Raw genomic sequence first — 22,420 nt, forward strand, 5'->3', positions numbered from 1 at the left:
TTGCTCTGCAGCATGTGGGATCTTCCCACACCAGGGCTCAAACCCACGTACCCTGCATTGGCAAGCAGATTCTTAATCACTGCACCACCAGGGAAGTCCCTAGTTTTAATTTTTTGAGAAATCTTCATACTGTTTTCCACAGTGGGTACAATTTACATTCCCAACAACAGTGCATGAGAGTTCCCTTTTCTCCACATCCTTGCTAACACTTGTTATTTGTTTCTTTTGATATTAGCCATGCTGACAGGTGCTAGGAGATATCTCACTGTGGCTTTGATTTGCGTTTCTCTGATGATTAATGATGCTGAGCATCTTCTCACATGCCTGCTGGCCATCTGTATGTATTCTTTGGAAAAATGTCTATTCAGATCCTCTGCCCATTTTTTAATCTGATTGTTTGTTTTTTTGATGTTGAGTTGTATGAGTTCTTTGTATTTTTCACCCTTTCTTTGTCTTTTGATTGGAGCATTTAGTCCATTTACATTTAAAGTAATTATTCATAGATATGGACTTATTGACATTTTGTTAATTTTGGGGGATTGTTTTGTTGTGTAGTTCTTCTTTCTTCTTTTCCTCTCCTCTTTTGCAATTTGATGACTTTCTTTAGCATTATGTTTGGATTCCTTTCTCTCTTTTTTTGTGTGTATCTATTATAGGTTTTGGTTTGTGGCCACCATGAGGTTCATCTATAATAGCTATCTATCTATCTATCTATCATCTATCTATCTATCTCTCATCTATGATTACATATAGATGTATATATGATTAATTGATGATCTCTTAAGTTCGAATGTATTCTAACAACCCTGCATTTTTACTCCCCCCCAACAATGTTGAATATTTTTGATGTCATATTTTACATCTTTTTGTTTTGTGTGTCCCTTAGCTACTTATTTTGTATATAGATGATTTCCCTACTTTTGTCTTTTAACCTTCCTGCTAGCTTTATAAATAGTTGATCTACTATTTTGCCTTTACCAGTGAGATATTTTCTTTCATAATTTTCACATTTCTAATTGTGGCCTTTTCTTTTCCACTTAAAGAAGTTCCTTTAACGTTTCTTGTAAAACCAGTTTAGTGGTGCTGAACTCTTTCAGTTTTTATTTGTCTGTAAAACTCTCCTTCAAATATGAGTGATAACTTTGCCAGGTAGAGTATTTTTGTTTGTAGATTTTCCCCTTTTATCATTTGATTATATTGTGCCACTCCCTTCTGGCCTGCAAAGTTTCTGTTAAAGAGTCAGCTGATATTCTTATGGAGGTTCCCTTGTACATAACTAGTTGCTTTTCTCTTGCTGTTTTTAATATTCCCTCTTAATCTTTCACTTTTTGCCATTTTAATAGTATGTGTTTTGGTGTAAATCTCTTTGGGTACATCTTGTTTGTGATTCTCTGTACTTCCTTACTTGGGTGTCTGTTTCCTTCCCCAGGTTAAGGAAGTTTTCCACTATTATTTCTTCAAATAAGTTCTCTGCCCCTTGGTCTCTGTCTTCTCCTTCTGGGACCCCCATCATGTGAATGTTAGTATGCTTGATATTGTTCCAGAGGTTTCTTAAACTATCCCCATTTAAAAAAACTTTTTTCTCTTTTCTGTTCAGCTTAAGAGATTTCCATAACTTTTTCTTTCAGATCACTGATCTATTCCTCTGCACCATCTAATCTACTGTTGATTCCTTCTAGTGTATTTTTTATTTCAGTTATTGTATTCTTTAGCTTTGTTTGGTTCTTCTTTATATTTTCTATTCCTTTGTTAAACTTCTCACTGTGCTCATCCATTCTTCCCCTGAGTTCAGTGAGTATCTTTATGACCATTACCTTGAACTCTTTATCATGTAGATTTCTTATCTCCACTTCAGTTATTTCTTTTTCGGAAATTTTGTCTTGTTCAATCATTTGGAACATACACGTCTGTTTCCTCATTTTGCCCAATATTCAGTGTTTATATCTGTGTGTTAAGTTGGGCCATTATGTTTCCTGATCTTGAAGAAGTGCCCACGGTAGGAAACATCCTGTGGTTCCAGCAGCATGCTCCCCTCTGGTCATGAAAGCTATATGTTCTATGGGTGCCCCCTATGTGCGATGCTTGTGCCCTTCTTTTGTGGTGGTACCAACTACTGTGGGCATACTGGTATGTGAGGCTGACAGCTAGCCAAGTTGGCTGCTAGGCCATGCTTTGTACAGTAGCTGTGGGCCCACTGGAGGGCTGGGTAAGCTTCCTTCATGGTTGCTGCACACCCAGGGGGATGTGGGGCTGATGCTGGCCCACTGAAGGGTAGGACTGTGTCCCTGTGCGGCTGTCTGCATAGTCTGGTGGTGGTGGTGGGCTCAGCATTGGTGCTGGCCCACTGGTATGAGTGGCTGGGTCCCCATGGGGCTGTCTACATGACCCTGGGGGCTCAGGGCTCATGCAAGCCCACCGGAGGTCAGGGCCAGGTCCCTATGTGGCTGTCTGCATGGCCCAGAGGGACTCAGGGCAGGTGCTGTCCTGCTGGTGGGTGGGGCCAGGTCCCCACATGGCTGTGTACATGTCTGGGTTGGGTTGGGCTGGTACAGGCCCACTGGTGGTGGTAAGCCTCCAGCACTAATAGGCTAGAGGGAGGATTTCCAAATGGCATTTGCTAGCACTGGTGTTATCTCGGTAGAATGAGCTCCCCAGAATGGCTGCTAACAGTGTCTAAGGGGAATCCCAGTTGCCTGCTGCCTCTCTGGGAGGCTCTTCAAGATCAGCAAGTAGGTCGGACTGAAGCTCTTTTCAAACTACTGCCTCTGTGCTGGGACTCGGAGCATATGAGACTTTGCACGTGCCCTGTAAGAGTGACATTTTTGTTTCCTATAACCCTCTGGCACTCCCGAACATAAGCCCCACTGGGTTTCAAAGCTAGGTGTTGTGGGGGCTCATCTCCCTGGAGCAGGACCCCTGGCTGGGGAGCCCAGTGAAGGGCTCAGACTCCTCACTCCTCGGGGAGGACCTTTATGATTGTGATATTCTTCCCATTTGTGGGTCACCAACTAAGGCTGTGGGTCTTCACTATACCATATCTCTGCCTCTCCTACTCATCTCATTATGGTTCCTTCTTTATCTCTTTAGTTATGGAAATTTGTTTTTCTGCTAGTATTCAGGTCATTTTCATAGTTAGTTGCTCTGTAAGTACTTGTAGTTTTGGTGTGTCCATAGGAGAAGGTGAGTTCAGGGTCTTCCTATGCTACCATCTTGGACACCTTTCCCTAAAAAGACAGATTCTTAAATTCCATTCCCAAGGGCTTCCCTGGTGGCGCAGTGGTTGAGAATCTGCCTGCCAATGCAGGGGACACGGGTTCGAGCCCTGGTCTGGGAAGATCCCACATGCCGCGGAGCAACTAAGCCCGTGAGCCACAACTACTGAGCCTGCGCGCCTGGAGCCTGTGCCCCGCAACAAGAGAGACCGCGATAGTGAAAGGCCCGCACACCGCGATGAAGAGTGGCCCCCGCTTGCCGCAACTAGAGAAAGCCCTCGCACAGAAACGAAGACCCAACACAGCCAAAAATTAAAAAAAAAAAATTCCATTCCCAAGAACTCTCTTTCTCACATGTTGAGGCAGAGTCCAGAGGTCTGTTTTTAACAAACCCATCACAATATTTTGATGTAGCAGGACCACAGACCATATTTTGAGAAATGCCACTTTACCCTGTTGGTTCTTATTTTAAAAAGAGAACTTAGGCTAATTTTGAGACCATTACAACTGAAAAGCAGGCTTTGCTTGGAAGGTATCAGTGGCAAGGCAGAGAAGGAAAGCAAAACAAAGGATGGGCTTTTTGGCCTAAAACAAATAGACTGTCAGTTATTTCTCCAGCAGAAATGGTCTTGCTTGGGATCAGCAGAGAATTGCGGTTTGAGGTCTGCAGCCATGGTGAGCCACATGCAAGTCCCCGCATAGCAAAGGAAGGAGAACTCTTTTAACAGAAGGGAAAAGGAAGTTGTAAGGGCTCTAGCAAACAAAGAGTCCATGGCTTTTCCTTGCTGATTTGCTGCCAGGAAAGAAGAGGAGTCTTTCTTCTTGCTGTTGAGCTCTGCTGTCATCACAGGGTGTGAAAGCTCCCCCTTCTGGTCTCCAGACTCTATTTAATTATTTAATTTAAGGTTTCTATTTATTAATTTTTACAAGGTAAATGAGATAAAATTAAGTAGAAAATTAATACCTTAAATTCAGAATCATAATTTATTAATTTCTTTGTTCTATGTATAGAAATGAGCCAGAAATATGCATTTATTCAAGAGACAAAATACCCGTATTAGTTGTATACCTAAAGAAAGTTAAAATGATATTCCTGTTTTCTTATGGTGTGGCCCAAGTGGTTTCAAGGCTGGAACATGGTTATCCTAATTCCTAACCTTTCCACAACTTTCCTGTTGAAGAGTTAACAATAATTTAAAGTATGATAATTTAAAATAATTATAAGCAATACATTTATATTCCCTTGCTTTACATAAAAAGGGAAGTCAGAGAATTTTAAATAATAAGATGTTGTAGGAGAGGTATCAATTTTTGATGGAAGACATGACTCATCTTTGCTAAAAGCAAAGTTTCAACTAACAATTAACAATAAAATATCAATTTCTTTTTTTATTTTTCTAATTTCAGAAGTAAATTGTAGCCTCCCACAGATTATGAATGGAATCCAGAAGGAATTGAAAATGAGAAAAGTATATCACTCTGGAGATAATGTAACTTTGGAGTGTGAAGATGGGTATACTCTGGAAGGCAGTCCCTGGAGTCAGTGCCAGGAAGATGACCTGTGGGACCCTCCTCTGGCCATATGTACCTCTCGTAAGTGCAAGTGCAAGGAATGTAGGTCCTTCCCAGCCATGGTTACTGTTCATTCATTCATCTATACTGACACTGAATGTGGTGGTGTGCCATATGGTGTGCATTAGCTAAGAGCTAAGGAGTGCAGTAAGAGTCCCTAATTCTTCCCCAAAAGCCCTTAGCAATGAGAATAAGGCAAGCCTTTCTCCTCACACTTCTTAACCCATCCATCTCTCCTCACGGCCTCCTCTGAACCTTTTTTGCCCATTATCACTCTATTGCTGCATACATTGCACAGTAATAATTTGATTACATCCTATGGGTCTTAAAATTCAGTAGCAGATTAGTGGTAGAGCAGGCCTTCAAGAATGTTTTCAGCATGAGTCGAGGATCACCTTCCAACTTGCAGAGACTAGCTGGTCGGTCTCCCGCACTGGTGTAGACTACAGGATTTTAACCTGGTACATTGGATACAGTGATTTAGGAATCATGTGTCATTGAGATCTGTAGAAGGGTAGCCTTCTGCTGGCAACTAGAGGGTGATGTAAAATAGAAAATCCTAAACCTTAAACTTGTACACGTCAAGTAACAGATGGGCAAAATGAATAATGAATAACCTTCCTTAATCTAAATTAGTCTTAGCCTTCTCTTCTCCCCCATTCTTATCACTCTTACTTAAAATATGTGGTTGAATACCAAGATTGTTCAAGATACAATTTTTCTACAGTTAATGCCTTAAATGCATTAACAAAGCTCACTCACAAATAATATTTCTGAATTATAAACTTGACACTCCCTTAATATCAAATTATATTCATTTCTTTGGCAAAAAGATCACTGCCTATCTGAATGCCTTTTGAGTATTCTAACCATGTGGCTGTGAGAGACAGAAAATTCACATAATTTGAGGGGACTGACCTGCCAGATATTAAAATAGAAAGTCACAATACATAAATCATTTTATATCACCGAAAATAGACTTATCTTCATTAAAAATGGAATAAAGTAGATATTAATAAAATAGAGCTCAGTATAAATAGAAATGAAAGTATCTTACAGAAAACAATCTAATAACGGAGACATCATCAATCCAAGGGGAAGAAAAAGATGATCAAATAGTATACATAGCACTGAAAAAATTTGGAACCTTTCTTTTTATCTTACAATAAATACCAGATGTAATAAATAATTAAAAGTTTTAAAAGTCAACATAGGAAAACTAAAGTAGAAAAGGAAAAAAAAGAAGATAAAACAGCTAGAAAAAGAAAAACAACTTTTGGAACTTTTTGTTATGATAGAGAAAATTATAAAAGGGCAACAAATTTGACTTAGAACTTATGAACTTTGAAAAGTAAATAAGAAAGCAGTAGACAGATGAGAAATATGTTAAAAATATAATGAAGGGTTAATAGTGTTATACACGTAGCAGTAGTGGTGGTTGTGGTAATAATAAAGGTTGTAAAAGTTACCATATGTTGAGCACTTAATTCAACTGTTCAAAGATTAAATAGATATTCTATAACTATGTAAAAACTTAGATGCATGAGAAAATGTACTAGAAGGGAATGTACTAAACTATTTCAGGATAGTAGGATTATGGATGATATTTTTCTTTTGTTCTGTTTTATAAACTTTCTGCTCTAGTTATACTACTTTTATGACAAAATAGTAATTTTTAAAGAAAAAAACAGACTTTGCTGAGTACACAAAATAATATGAGATTGTGTGAGTAGAATCAATGGCTTTTTATATTAGAAAAAAATTAAGAATCTGTACAGAAAAAAATCAGGATGAATTATAACTGGCTGAGAGCTCCTGTTTGATCATGTTGTGTGCCAGACTGATGTTTTTTGTGGCTTTTGCTTCCTTTTAGGCATGAGTGATGATCTCATAGTTGGTAAGTTTTATGAAGGGTTTGCTGAGGAAACATCCATAACAGTAGGTATCCACTGATAATAAATGAAATGTAAAAAGAGAGATCAAAATATCCTAGACTGCAATTTTAATTAGAAAGAAAAGAATAATGAATTCAGGCCATAGTGTAGTATATGCATATAGAGTGAGTGTCCTTTATCAAAGTTTCTATGCTATCTTTGAACCATTATAAAAAAAGAACCATTCTTCCTATTTTAATGTGTCTGGAGAAGGCAACTTGCTCTTTAGTTTATAACCTGGGAATAGTCTTCAGTATGGTAGTCGTGCCCATTTGCATAAATTGAAAGCCACAAAGACCAATTTTCTAAGCCTATTTCTGTGATCTGCCTATGTGAGAGGAATAGTTTTGTGGTAGAATTTCTAAGAGAGTCAGTAGAGTCTGCTGCATAGAGTAACTCGCGCCTTGTGCCTCACACAAGAGATGTGTGCAGGGTCATGGCGAGCTGAGCAGAGGCGCTCCAGTGCTTGTTCTCACCCACTTGTTGAAAGGCTGCTGTTGGACAAAGGTCACAACTGCTTTCTCACTGATCATTTATAACCCTGTGGTAATAAGACTAATATGCTAGATTAAACCAGGAACAGAGGGGAAATCTTAAAGATAAGCCTGTGGGGGGTGTTTTTTAAAAACAGAATTTATACTTACTTTTTAAAAACTCATTAAGACACAGTTTGAAACCTACAGGTTATATTTTCCATGCATTTAATTACCATGTTTTACCACCTAGGCATGTTCTTTGGTATGATCTTCTTGATTTTACCCGTCATTGCTTCCTGTTTGATAATTCTAAAGTGCAAAAAAGGGTAAGTACAGCCATATTCTCCTAGAATATGTTTATAACTCTATTTGCTGCTTCTTGGAAGCCAAAGAGATGTAAAAGATGTTGACCTAAAACAAATAGACTGCCAGTTATTTCTCCAGCAAAAATGGGTTTATTTGGGATCAGCAGAGAATAGCAATTTGAGGTCTGCAACAATGGAGAATCATATGCAAGTCCCTGCATGGCAAAGGAAGGAGAGTGCTTTTCTTGGGAGGAAAAGGAAGTTGGGAGGGATGTAGTAAACAAAGAGTTCATGGCGTTTCATTGGCTGAGCCCATGCCAGGAAAGAAGAGGAGTCTTTCTTTTTCCTGCTGGTCTCTGTTGTCTTCCTAGGGCAGGAGAACTCCCCCTTCTGGTCCCCCAACTCTATTTATTTGAGGTTTTGGGGGATTAATCTTTTACAAAGGAAACCTCAAGAAAGAAGTACTACATAAACAGAGGTGATAATTCTTATAAAGAAGGCTGATGACACATATTAGGCATAAAGAAGTATTCACACTATTAAAAACAACAAAATTCAGCTGGGTAAATTTGAAGATCTAATTGGCTTTATTAAAAGATTCATGGATTGGGCAGCATCCCATTTAGCAACTAGAAGGATGCACAGAGGAGTTGTACAAATGGAAGGTTTTCATAGGAAGAAGGGTGGGGCAAAGGAGCTATTAGGGGAAAAAAGGATTATTTTAAAATCAGGGCATCTTCTTTGGGGGCAGGGCAGAGGTGTTAGACAGCAAGGATTTATGAAATTGATTGCCTCTTCTTCCTCTGGGAAGTGGAGAGGACCTACATAACAGATTACCTCACTGATGCTGAACAGAAAATTTCAGACTGGTTGATTAAGATTAATTTCTGCAGAAGATCAAAACTGCAATTAAGTCTTGGGATCAAATGATTCCATTTTGGGTCTGTTACTTTCTTTAAAGAAATATATATGATACTAAGAACACTTTCTTTAAAAGCTTAGAATTTATGAAGGACTCAAATTTTGCAAAAGAGAAAATAGAAGGAATTTTTACAAGGGTGTTGATGAGAATGTTGGTATCCTTGTTTTGCTAAAACATTTCAGACTCCGACCTCTATACACTGACCCTATCAGGGCACTAGAAGTTAGAAAGTGTGTCCCACTGGCACACATACCCAGGCTGCCAGTGTGGAAGAATTAAGGTTTTGCATGGGTATTTTTAAAAAATAATAATCTTGGAGACTGGTTCAAGATGGCGGAGTAGAACGACATGCTCTCACTCCCTCTTGCAAGAACACCGGAATCACAACTAACTGCTGAACAATCATCAACAGGAAAACACTGGAACTCACCAAAAAAGATACCCCACATGCAAAGACAAAGGAGAAGCCACAATGAGATGGTAGAAGGGGCCCAATCACAATAAAATCAAATCCCATAACCGCTGGGTGGGTGACTCACAAACTGGAGAACAATTATACCACAGAAGTCCACCCACTGGAGTGAAGGTTCTGAGCCCCACGTCAGGCTTCCGAACCTGGGGGTCCGGCAACGGTAGGAGGAATTCCTAGAGAATCAGACTTTGAAGGCTAGCAGGATTTGATTGCAGGATTTTGACAGGACTGGGGGAAACAGAGACTCCACTCTTGGACGGCACACACAAAGTAGTGTGTGCATTGGGACCCAGGGGAAGGAGCAGTGACGCCATAGGAAACTGAACCAGACCTACCTGATAGTGTTGGAGGGTCTCCTGCAGAGGCGGGGGGTGGCTGTGCCTCACCATGAGGACAAGGACACTGGCAGCAGAAGTTCTGGGAAGTACTCCTTGGCGTGAGCCCTCCCAGAGTCCACCATTAGCTCCACCAAAGAGCCCAGCTAGGCTCCAGTGTTGGGTCGCCTCAGGCCAAAAAACCAACAGGGAGGGAACCCAGCCCCATGCATCAGCAGGCAAGAAGATTAAAGTTTTACTGAGCTCTGCCTACCAGAGAAACAGCCAGCTCTACCCCCCACCAGTCCCTCCCATCAGGAAACTTCCACAACCCTCTTAGATAGCCTCATCCACCAGAGAGCAGACAGCAGAAGCAAGAAGAACTACAATCCTGCAGCCTGTGGAACAAAAACCACATTCACAGAAAGATAGACAAGATGAAAAGGCAGAGGGCTGTGTACCGGATGAAGGAACAAGATAAAATCCCAGAAAAACAACTAAATGAAATGGAGATAGGCAATCTTCCAGAAAGAGAATTCAGAATAATGTTAGTGAAGATGATCCAGGACCTCGCAAAAAGAATGGAGGCAAATATCAAGAAGATGCAAGAAATGTTTAATAAAGATCTAGAAGAATTAAAGAACAAGCAAACAGAGATGAACAATACAATCACTGAAATGAAAACTACACTAGAAGGAATCAATAGCAGAATAACTGAGGCAGAAGAATGGATAAGTGACCTGGAAGACAGAAGGGTGGAATTCACTGCTGCAGAAGAGAATAAAGAAAAAAGAATGAAAAGAAATGAAGACAGCTGAAGAGACCTCTGGGACAACATTAAACACAAGAACATTCGCGTTATAGGGGTCTCAGAAGGAGAAGAGAGAGAGAAAGGACCAGAGAAAATATTTGAAGAGATTAGAGTGGAAAATTTCCCTAACATGGGAAGGGAAATAGCCACCCAAGTCCAGGAAGTGCAGAGAGTCCCATACAGGATAAACCCAAGGAGAAACACACTGAGACACATAGTAATCAAATTGGCAAGAGTTAAACACAAAGAAAAATTATTGAAAGCAGCAAGGGAAAAATGACAAATAACATACAAGGGAACTCCCATAAGGTTAACAGCTGATTTCTCAGCAGAAACTCTACAAGCCAGAAGGCAGTGGCATGATATACTTAAAGTGATGAAAGGGAAGAACCTACAACCAAGATACTCTACCCAGCAAGGATCTCATTCAGATTCGACGGTGAAATCAAAAGCTTTACAGACAAGCAAAAGCTGACAGAATTCAGCACCACCAAACCAGCTGTACAACAAATGCTAAAGGAACTTCTCTAAGTGGGAAACACAAGAGAAGAAAAGGGCCTACAAAAACAAACCGAACACAATAAAGAAAATGGAAATAGGAACATACATATCAATAATTACCTTAAACGTGAATGGATTAAATGCTCCAACCAAAAGACACAGGCTTGCTGAATGGATACAAAAACAAGACCCATATATATGCTGTCTACAAGATACCCACTTCAGACCTAGGGACACATACAAACTGAAAGTGAGGGGATGGAAAAAGATATTCCATGCAAATGGGAATCAAAAGAAAGCTGGAGTAGCAATACTCGTATCAGATAAAATAGACTTTAAAATAAAGAATGTTACAAGAGACAAGGAAGGACACTACATAATGATCAAGGGATCAATCCAAGAAGAAGATATAACAATTATAAATATATATGCACCCAACATAGGAGCACTTCAATACATAAGGCAACTGCTAACAGCTCTAAAAGAGGAAATCGACAGTAACGCCATAATAGTGGGGGACTTTAACACCTCACTTACACCAATGGACAGATCATCCAAACAGAAAATTAATAAGGAAACACAAGCTTTAAATGACACAATAGACCAGATAGATTTAATTGATATTTATAGGACATTCTATCCCAAAACAGCAGATTACACTTTCTTCTCAAGTGCACACGGAACATTCTCCAGGATAGATCACATTCTGGGTCACAAATCAAGCCTCAGTAAATTTAAGAAAATTGAAATCATAGCAAGCATCTTTTCTGACCACAACGCTATGAGATTAGAAATCAATTACAGGGAAAAAACCCTAAAAACACAAACACATGGAGGCTAAACAATATGTTACTAAATAACCAAGAGATCACTGAAGAAATCAAAGAGGAAATCAAAAAATACCTAGAGACAAATGACAATTAAAACACGACAATCCAAAACCTATGGGATGCAGCAAAAGAAGTTCTAAGAGGGAAGTTTATAGCTTTACAAGTCTACCTCAAGAAACAAGAAAAATCTCAAATAAACAATCTAACCTTACACCTAAAGGAACTAGAGAAAGAAGAACAAACAAAACACAAAGTTCGCAGAAGGACAGAAATCATCAAGATCAGAGCAGAAATAAATGAAATAGAAACAAAGAAAACAATAGCAAAGATCAATAACACTAAAAGCTGGTTCTTTGAGAAGATAAACAAAATTGATAAACCATTAGTCAGACTCATCAAGGAAAAGAGGAAGAGGACTCAAATCATAAAATTAGAAATGAAAAAGGAGAAGTTACAACAGACACCTCAGAAATACGAAGCATCCTAAGAGACTACTACAAGCAACTCTATGCCAATAAATTGGACAACCTGGAAGAAATGGACATTTTCTCAGAAAGGTATAACCTTCCAAGACTGAACCAGGAAGAAACAGAAAATATGAACAGACCAATCACAGTAATGAAATTGAAACTGTGATTTAAAATCTTTCAACAAACAAAAGTCCAGGACCAGATGGCTTCAAAGGTGAATTCTATCAAACATTTAGAGAAGAGCTAACACCCATCCTTCTCAAACTCTTCCAAAAAATTGCAGAGGAAGGAACACTCCCAAACTCATTCTATGAGGCCACCATCACCCTGATACCAAAACCAGACAAAGATACTACAAAAAAAGAAAATTACAGACCAATATGACTGATGAATATAGATGCAAAAATCCTCAACAAAATACTAGTAAACAGAATCCAACAACACATTAAAAGGATCATACACCATGATCAAGTGGGAGTTATCCCAGGGATGCAAGGATTCTTCAATATACGCAAATCAATCAATGTGATACACCATATTAACAAATTGAAGAATAAAAACCATATGATCATCTCAATAGATGCAGAAAAAGGTTTTGACAAAATTCAACACCAATTTATGATAAAAAACTCTCTGGAAAGTGGGCATAGAAGGAACCTACCTCAACATAATAAAGGCTATATATGACAAACCCACAGCAAACATCATTCTCAATGGTGAAAAACTGAAAGCATTTCCTCTAAGATCAGAACAAGACAAGGATGTCCACTCTCACCACTATTATTCAACATAGTTTTGGAAGTCCTAGCCACGGTAATCAGAGAAGAAAAAGAAATAAAAGGAATACAAATTGGAAAAGAAGAAGTAAAACTGTCACAGTTTGCAGATGACATGATACTATACGTAGAGAATCCTAAAGATGCCACCAGAAAACTACTAGAGCTAATCAATGAATTTGGTAAAGTTGCAGGATACAAAATTAATGCACAGAAATCTCTTGCATTCCTATACACTAATGATGAAAAATCTGAAACAGAAATTAAGGAAACACTCTCATTTACCATTGCAACAAAAAGAATAAAATACCTAGGAATAAACCTACCTCGGGAGACAAAAGACCTGTATGCAGAAAACTATAAGACACTGATGAAATAAATTAAAGATGATACCAACAGATGGAGAGATATACCATGTTCTTGGATTGGAAGAGTCAATATTGTGAAAATGACTATACTACCCAAAGCAATCTAAAGATTCAATGCAATCCCTATCAAATTACCAATGGCATTTTTTACAGAACTAGAACGAAAAATCTTAAAATTTGTATGGAGACACAAAGACCCCAAATAGCCAAAGCGGTCTTGAGTGTAAAAATGGAGCTGGAGGAATCAAGACTCCTTGACTTCAGACTATACTTCAAAGCTACAGTAATCAAGACAATATGGTACTGGCACGAAAACAGAAATATAGATCAATGGAACAGGATAGAAAGCTCAGAGATATACCCACGCACCTATGGTCAACTAATCTATGACAAAGGAGGCAAGGATATACAATGGAGAAAAGACAGCCTCTTCAATAAGTGGTGCTGGGAAAACTGGACAGCTACATGTAAAAGAATGAAATTAGAACACTCCCTAACACCATACACAAAAATAAACTCAAAATGGATTAGAGACCTAAATGTAAGACCGGGCACTATAAAACTCTTAGAGGAAATCATAGGCTGAACACTCTTTGACATAAATCACAGCAAGATATTTTTTGATCCATCTCCTAGAGTAATGGAAATAAAAACAAAAATAAACAAATGGGACCTAATGAAACTTTAAAGCTTTTGCGCAGCAAAGGAAACCATAAACAAGACGAAAAGACAACCCTCAGAATGGGAGAAAATATTTGCAAACGAATCAACGGACAAAGGATTAATCTCCAAAATATATAAACAGCTCATGCAGATCAATATTAAAAAAACAAAGAACCCAATCCAAAAATGGGCAGAAGACCTAAATAGACATTTCTCCAAAGAAGACATACAGGTGGCCAAGAGGCACATGAAAAGCTGCTCAACATCACTAATTGTTAGAGAAATGCAAATCAGAAGTACAATGAGTTATCACCTCACACTGGTTAGAATGGGTATCATCAGAAAATCTACAAACAACAAATGCTGGAGAGGGTGTGGAGAAAAGGGAACCCTCTTGCACTGTTGGTGGGAATGTAAATTGATACAGCCACTATGGAGAACAGTATGGAGGTTCCTTAAAAAACTAAAAATTGAATTACCATATGATCCATCATTCCCACTACTGGGCATATACCCAGACAAAAGCATAATTCAAAAAGACACATGCACCCCAATGTTCATTGCAGCACTATTTACAATAGCCAGGTCATGGAAGCAACCTAAATGCCCATTGACAGACGAGTGGATAAAGAAGATGTGGTACATATATACAATGGAATATTACTCAGCCATAAAAAGGAACGAAATTGGGTCATTTGTAGAGACATGGATGCATCTAGAGACTGTCATACAGAGTGAAGTAAGTCAGAAAGAGAAAAACAAATAACATATATTAACGCATATATGTGGAACCTAGAAAATGGTACAGATGAACCGGTTTGCAGAGCAGAAATTGAGAATCAGAAGTAGAGAAAAAACGTATGGACACGAAGGGGGAAAAGCGGCGGGGGTGGGCAGGGGGGTGGTGTGCTGAATTGGGCGATTGGGATTGACATGTATACACTGATGTGTATAAAATTGATGACTAATAAGAACCTGTTGTATAAATAAATAAATAAATAAAAACTAATAATAATCTTTTATAAACACCATTTATTTTTTAAACTTGCCAAAACCTTGCAAGGATTCAGATCTAAATAAAGAAATGTTTTTGACTGGGAAGAGAACATAGACAGCTTGTGTAATAGTTGATTTAATTATAACAAAATCAGTGAGGTCAAAGTCAATGAGATATGAGCAAACTATATCCACGAGAAACAGTTTGAACTTTAAATGAAGAGTTTTCTATAGCAAACGTTCTCAGCAAATACAGTGTCCTAAAGAAGCTTTACAGAAATTGAAGTTTTGATATGCACAGAGGATGCCAATATAAACTTTAAAAAATACAAAGTATCACAGCAGAACTTGTTGCAAACAATCTAGTCATTTCCTGCCTCTCCCTGCATTGTCCTTTCTCACACTCTTTAAATTCTCTCTTGTCTTCTTGGTCTTCACTACACTCCTCACTATGCCCTTCCCCAGACAATGAGCTACTTGTGAACAGGGACCACCTACAAGGGACTCAAAATAATTTTATTTAATGACTTTTGATCTCCACTTTTACAGTATTCAAGACTAGTAGTAAGAATAGCAATAGCTAACACGTTGTTTACAACATGCTTTACGATTTGTGGTCTTCTTTGGCCCTCAAAGCAACTCTGTGAAGTAGGTAGACCCTATAATATTATTATCCCAAAGCAGAGAAGCCTCTGAGATGCAGAGAAATTCAGTGACTTGCTTAAAATCATATCAGTGGGAAGGTGTTAAGAGTTAAGGCTCTAGTCCGAGTTATCTGAAGCAAAATCATGAACCCTTTCACACATTCTGTTGATAATTTTCTTTGCCCATTTCTGAATCTGCTTTTGTATCACTGAATTTCAGTATCTAGAACTGTGTATAGTACAGGGTTGAAATATTTCCTCTTTCTTTCAATAATCCTTTTTTTCTCCCTCTATTTTATTGGATTTGTCTTAGCTACTCTGGTATAATGAGTCAGTATCTTTCTAGAGAATGGTAGGCAAACTCTCATTTTTCACTCTATTTTGAGTTATTAGCCTACAAGAGAATTATAATATTTCTGTAAGGGCCTCTGTCTTATTAAGGTTTAGTGACAAGTTTCCTATTTGTTCATGCAAAGTTTTTTTCTGTGATATAACCTCACTGGCTTGACATTTCACTAGTTTTTTTTTTTAAAAAAGGTCTTATCTGCACACTTGGTATTTTACTATGTATTTACTACCTCAATAATATGTGACAAATGTTAAGCAAGATAAGTCACGCCCTGATCACTGAGAAATAATAGATTCCTCCATTCAGAGCCCAATAATCCTTACCTGTTGTTTTTGCCTCTAATTCGCTCCAATTTCTATACAAAACAGCCCCTTGTCCACATTCAGATAAAGCCTTAAGTCTTCATTAGTATTATGCATAGAGTTCAAAATTATTAAGGCCGCTCTCTGGAAAGGCTCGCTGCATTACCCTATATTCACATTAGCCACCATCAACCACTTGCACAGCCATTCTCTGAACACATACTCACTAAGGTTGTATCCTCTCGTACCCCATGTACCACTCAGCATCCAATACCACTTTCAGGCCATTACTCACCTAACCACCTAGTCACTGCTCCTTGGACGCCCATCCAGTGTGGCTGTCCAGCCCTCTACGCTTCATCATGCATGAATCTCAAGTTGCCCTTCCTCATCCTGTGGACAATTTGCTCCTGACTCACAGTCTCCTCTTTGTCTCAAGTGGTGCCACCATCTAACCTCCATGAGAGTGTAAAGAGGAATAATGAGGAAGTACTGGCAAGTGGTGGAGTGACTGAACTCTTTGTGCTTCCATTCTTAAATCCCTAATACCAACCTAGACTTGAAGTCTAAAGGTACTGGTATTGTATGATTCATCATTTCATTTATGTAAAATGAAGTGCTGATTAAATGACCCACAAAAAGGCAGAGGAGCATACCCGGTAAGACCCTGGGCTTTGCAATCGGTAAGACCTGTGTTCACACTCACTTACTACTATGAGACCCTCAACAAGATAATACATATCCTGTCTAAACTCTACTTTCCTTCCCTACAAAATAGGGAAAATAATAGATTCTACCTCATTTAACACAGGGCCTCACATATGGTGAATGTCAGAAAAGTTAACTCTATTTATTGTTATTTACACATGATTGTTATTATTGACATTTAAAAGTAATTAAGTACTTCTGTATACTGTCAGTTCTCATATAAACTCATGAAAACTACTGCTGCTCTCCTAACTGTGGGTATTAACAGTACAGAAAACAAAATTTACATCTTCACTACACGGAAAGAAAGAAGCCTTGTGTAAAATTGCAGTGCAAAGCCATTCACATTGTGAAGCCCAAATGTCACAGTATTGTGGTGAACAATATTTACTAATCAAAATTACGTTGGAAATAGTGAAATGTGTTATTTTAAGTATGGACACTTGTCTATAAGCAATTTAGAATCTTCTGACACAATTTAGAATCTTCTGACACAATGTATAGGATGGTTTTATTATTATTTCCTAATGCAAGTTTTTACTTAGATTTGAAATGTGGGATTTGGTTTTTCTTTTTAGATATCTTCAAAGATTTGAGAAACTTGAAGCAAAGTATGGCCTAAATTTCAAAATGAAAGCTACTAATTTCTTTCAACACTGAAAGTTATATATTTAAAATATTTTCTCCTATTTTTCTCCATTGTAAATTAGCAACAATACAGATGAAAAATTGAAAGAAGCAGTTATCCATTTGCATCCCAAAGAAGGCAGTGGTGTCCATCCTCATACTCTGCAAACAAATCAGGAAAATATCAGGTACCTAATACATAAACTGAATTCAAAGCGTTTTCAACAACTCAAATGTTGAAAATGAAAGTAGGATTTGAATATGCTATGGCACTAGTTGGATCACTGATACCAAAGGAGATGGAATGTACTTCAGGAGCTGGAAACGCCTTTGTGGTTTTCTTCTTGGATTGTTGTTTCCAGTGCTTTTGGGGTGAGGACTGTCAGTGCTCTGCACAGGCAGTTTCTTTTCAAAGCTTTCCTACATTTTTGTGCATTTATGCTATGAACCTTTGAGAATAGTAAGCTTTTCTGTTTCTTTTGGAACCCAAGCATTTGCTCAAGGTGCATCTCAATCTGTGCACATTGACCGTTGACCGCCTTTTTAAAAACAGGTAGGAATTCCTTAATGAAATTGTCTCAAATTTCCCTTTTAAAATTGGAATTTTGGCCATAGTATTTCACAGGAGTAAGGTTAATCATTTGTGGCAACACATGGTTGACAAGGAGTGAGTTAGAGTCTGTATAAAGCTTAAGACCTATGCACCCAGACCAGGTGCAGGGGCAGAGAGGGCAATATAGCCATCTCCAGTGTCACAGCCCCATGTTAAAGGACATGAGAATATTCAATGATGCAGGTAACACATGATGTTGGGAAGTCTTGTGAGGTGGAAGGAGAACAATGATGAGGGATCCAGTGGCAGTAATAACTGCGAGTGACAGGTGAGCTGATGAGCCTCATCAGGGGTGTCCATTAGTACAAGAACAGTGTTCCTGGCCTTGAGAAACAGGAGAGGCTTCAGCATGGCCAAGGGAGCATTTGGATACCTTGAACTATACAGTAACTTCTTTCAATCTTACTGCGAGTAGGGGAGGAGGACATGCTATCTGAAGCTGACCCTCCTCCAAACCTCGAGCTCCTGTTTATTTCCTCTAACAAAACCATCAATCAGAAAAGAGACTCAAGGAATCATTTTTTGTGTTATGAGGGACCTGTGTGTGTTCCAAAATGAGGCTCTTTTTATTTAGTTGCTCAATTCTTTTTTAAACATTTTTTTTTAGTTTTGGCGCATTGGGTCTTCGTTGCTGCACGTGGGCTTTCTCTAGTTGCAGCGAGCAGGGGCTACTCTTCGCTGCGGTGCACAGGCTTCTCATTGCGGTGGCTTCTCTTGTTGCAGAGCACGGGCTCTAGGCACATGGGTTTCAGTAGTTGTGGCACATGGGCTCAGTAGTTGTGGCTCGCGGGCTCTAGAGTGCAGGCTCAGTAGTTGTGGCGCAAGGCTTAGTTGCTCCACAGCATGTGGGATCTTCCCGGACCAGGGCTCGAACTCGTGTCCCCTGCATTGGCAGGCGGATTCTTAACCACTGCACCACCAGGGAAGCCCAGTTGCTTAATTCTGAGAACTCTTCCTTTGACAAAAGAAGCAATGAGGAAAGGTCAAGTTATTGTTAATCTCTTATCGATTTATGCTGTCGACTGAAAAAAAACGCACAACGTGAGAGTTGTGAGTTAAGTTTTATTTGGGGCAAAATGAGGACTATAACCCGGGAGACAGCATTCAGATATCTCTGAGAAATCGTTACGAAGAGCAGGGGGGAAGGTCAGTATATATGTGATTTTGGTGGTGGGGGTGTATATGCAGTCAAGCCCACATTTTTGCAGAAGGTTGCTGCTAGTCTTGTGAAGGTTGCTGCTAGTTACAAGGAGCAGACCTCACCATGAAAACTTTTAGTACTTACCTAGATAGGAGGAGATGCAAGAATAAAAATAAAATCTCATATAATCTTCTCCTGAAAATATCTAACTATCTGAAGGCCTGTTCTGCAAGTTTTTTCCAAAGCACAGTGCCTCATTCCCGATCTCCACCCTGAACTCCTTTCAGGGGATGTTGAAAGTCAGCAGCTGCAGCGGCTCATGATTTAATCCTTCTAGAGGTAGATGGCAAGTGCCAATTGTTAGTTGGCAATGCTATACTTTTTTGTGCCCAACATAGCAGCCACAACAGAGGACGGTAAACACTTTTTATTTATTTATTTATTTTTGTTATGGCTATGTTGTGTCTTCATTGCTGCATGTGGGCTTTTCCCTAGTTGTGGTGAGCGGGGGCTACTCTTTGTTGCGGTGCACAGGCTTCTCATTGCGGTAGCTTCTCTTGTTGTGGAGCATGAGCTCTAGGTGTGTAGGCTCAGTAGTTGTGGTTCACGGGCTCTAGAGCACAGGCTCAGTAGTTGTGGTGCGTGGGCTTAGTTGCTCCACGGCATGTGGGATCTTCCCAGACCAGGGCTCGAACCTGTGTCCCTTGCATTGGCAGGTGGATTCTTAACCACTGTGCCACCAGGGAAGTCCAAGTAAACACTTCTTTTAAAACTTGTAATTTATGTGCAATGCTAGCATCATGATTATCAGCATATAAATTCTGGGTAGTTCAGTTGTCGACCACGCTGTCATCTAAATAAAAATATCTTGTTATTTCAGTGTCCTTCCTTGACAAAGTACTATAAAGCTGGAGAACACCTCCAATTAAAATGTTGATTGGGAAGGAGCCAATTCATTTCAACAGAATAAAATCTGAGACTCATAAAATCTTTGAAGTGACTTCACAGAGATGCAAACATGTGCACCTGAAGATGCTGAAGCTCTACCAGTACCTAGTGAAGCACCCTCTTCTTAGCTTGGATTACAGTCACCCCTTCACCCTCTTCTCTTCTGCGGAAAGCACACATTATCTAGTCAGGGGAAAGCTACACTTAGGATTTTATAAATAGTCTCAACTATTTAAAGGAAAAAAGTGTTGCCTAGGATTTCTGTTTATAAGTTGGTCAGTTTTTTTTTTTCAAATGTTTATAATAAGAATGGGCTCATTAGGGCAAATATGGAAAATGCAGGGAGAAGATATGAAAAAAAGTCACATTAATTATACTACCCAGTGGTAACCATTGTTAATATTTTTTTTAAACATCTTTATTGAAGTATAATTGCTTTACAATGGTGTGTTACTTTCTGCTTTATAACAAAGTGAATCAGTTATACATATACATATGTTCCCATATCTCTTCCCTCTTGCATCTCCCTCCCTCCCACCCTCCCTATCCCACCCCTCTATGTTAATATTTTAATTCATGTTCTGCTAATCTTTATATATGTTTCTTTATACACACATATGTTTTTCTTTCTTAAATACTTTCTTTTTTTATTCAATAGAATCCACTCATTTTAGACAGTTTGGAGAAAAATATATGGTATATCAGTTTTCACTTTCTCAAAGAAAAATAAATTAATTTCTGTTTATTAAAAAGGCATTGGGACGTCCCTGGTGGTCCAGTGGTTAAGACTCCATGCTCCCAATGCAGGGGGCCCAGGCTGGATCCCTGTTCAGGGAACTAGATCCCGCATGCCACAACAAAGAGCCTGCATGCCACAACCAAAGATCCCGCATGCCGCAACGAAGAGGCAATGAAGATCCTGCATGCTGCAACTAAAGACCCAGCACAGCCAAATAAATAAATAAATTTTTTAATAAAGGTATTAAATGATTATAGGGGAGATGGGTCAAGACTATTCAAGAGAAATAGCTGGAAAAAAAATTAAGCTTTGGATATTTCCTAAGCTCTATTTCAAAAGCGCTTTGACCTATGTTATTAATTTAAAAATACTAAAATTTAAGTAAAAATAATTTTTATCATAAAAGTAACTAGCTTACTTTTGTATTAATTCAGAGTACACTAAATTAACTAAGAAAGCATGACTTTTAATAATTTATCAAGCTAATAATGTCAGGGAGGAAAAATTTCCCTCTGGAAATTCTTATAGCTGGTCTAAGAATTAAATTGACATCAGACAGATTAACAGGAGAAAATCAAACCAATTTTAATAACATGTTTATGTGGGAGAAACCCAGGAAAACTGAGTAACTCCCAAAATGGTCAGAGCACTCCCCTTAAATACCATTTTCAGCTAAAGACGAAGGAGGATGTTGGGGGTAGTGGTTTGGGACTTTAAAGGGGAGGAAGGTAATTTACATGGAGGTAGAAAAACAAATGTTTGAAAAATGCTTGCTGGGCCAGGCAGAGACAATGAGACTCAGAGTAGACTCTGATCTCTAGGCCCTGCCAAGTTCCCCCACACACACCGCTCCCACCACTTTAGCCCATATTCTTTGCACATATCTCTGGTTATAGTCCTATTCCAGGAACAATCACTTTATCTAAGTTTTTTAAGCAGCTAAGAGGGTGGTAACAAGAAAAAACTTCCTGAGCTTTCTGTTTCTTAAAAATAATCAGCCTAGGGCTTCTCTGGTGGTGCAGTGGTTAAGAATCCGCCTGCCAACGCAGGGGACACGGGTTCGAGCCCTGGCCCGGGAAGATCCCACATGCCGTGGAGCAACTAAGCCTGTGCACCACAACTGCTGAGCCTGTGCTCTAGAGCCTGCGAGCCACAGCTACTGAGCCTGCATGCCACAGCTACTGAAGCCGATGCACCTAGAGCCTGTGCTCTGCAAGAAGAGAAGCCACCGCAATGAGAAGCCTGTGCACCGCAACGAAGAGGAGCCCCCACTCGTCGTAACTAGAGAAAGCCCGCGCGCAGCAACGAAGATCCAATGCAGCCAAAAATAAATAGATAACTTTATTTAAAAAATAATAATAATCAGCCTAATAATCCTCATGCCAATGAGACACATTTCCAGGTGGCACATTTTATTCCCCTACAATAAACATGTACTGACACCTTCTAAATAAGTAGCCCTGGAATCTTTAATGCATCCACATCCTTATAGATCAAAACTTTATTTGGTATAATATTATCGGCCACTCTAATGATCTCTAAAAAATATCAAATCTTTCTGGATATTTAACAATAGATTTGTATAAGACTACTGCTAATTTCTGTGTAATTCTGGGTTTTAAAGTATATTCTTCCACATTTACCTTGATAAATATAAAGAGTGAACTGGACATCAACTTGACTTTCAATTTAAAATCATACAAGATAGAAAAATAAAACAGTATAAG

General features: G+C 39.0%; 1 protein-coding gene across 1 annotated transcript in view; it reads left to right on the top strand.

Annotated features, from left to right (window-relative positions):
• The window catches only part of CR1 (complement C3b/C4b receptor 1 (Knops blood group)), a 177,612-nt gene that overhangs the window by 150,473 nt on the left and 4,719 nt on the right, over positions 1–22,420 (top strand). The window contains exons 50-53 of the mRNA XM_061183731.1: positions 4,620–4,805; positions 6,658–6,681; positions 7,445–7,520; positions 17,336–17,440. Of these exons, the coding sequence (XP_061039714.1) occupies positions 4,620–4,805; positions 6,658–6,681; positions 7,445–7,520; positions 17,336–17,440 (391 nt within the window). The remainder of the gene's footprint in view (positions 1–4,619; positions 4,806–6,657; positions 6,682–7,444; positions 7,521–17,335; positions 17,441–22,420) is intronic.

This window comes from Eubalaena glacialis, chromosome 3, assembly GCF_028564815.1.
Source record: "Eubalaena glacialis isolate mEubGla1 chromosome 3, mEubGla1.1.hap2.+ XY, whole genome shotgun sequence".
Taxonomy (NCBI): Eukaryota; Metazoa; Chordata; class Mammalia; order Artiodactyla; family Balaenidae; genus Eubalaena; species Eubalaena glacialis.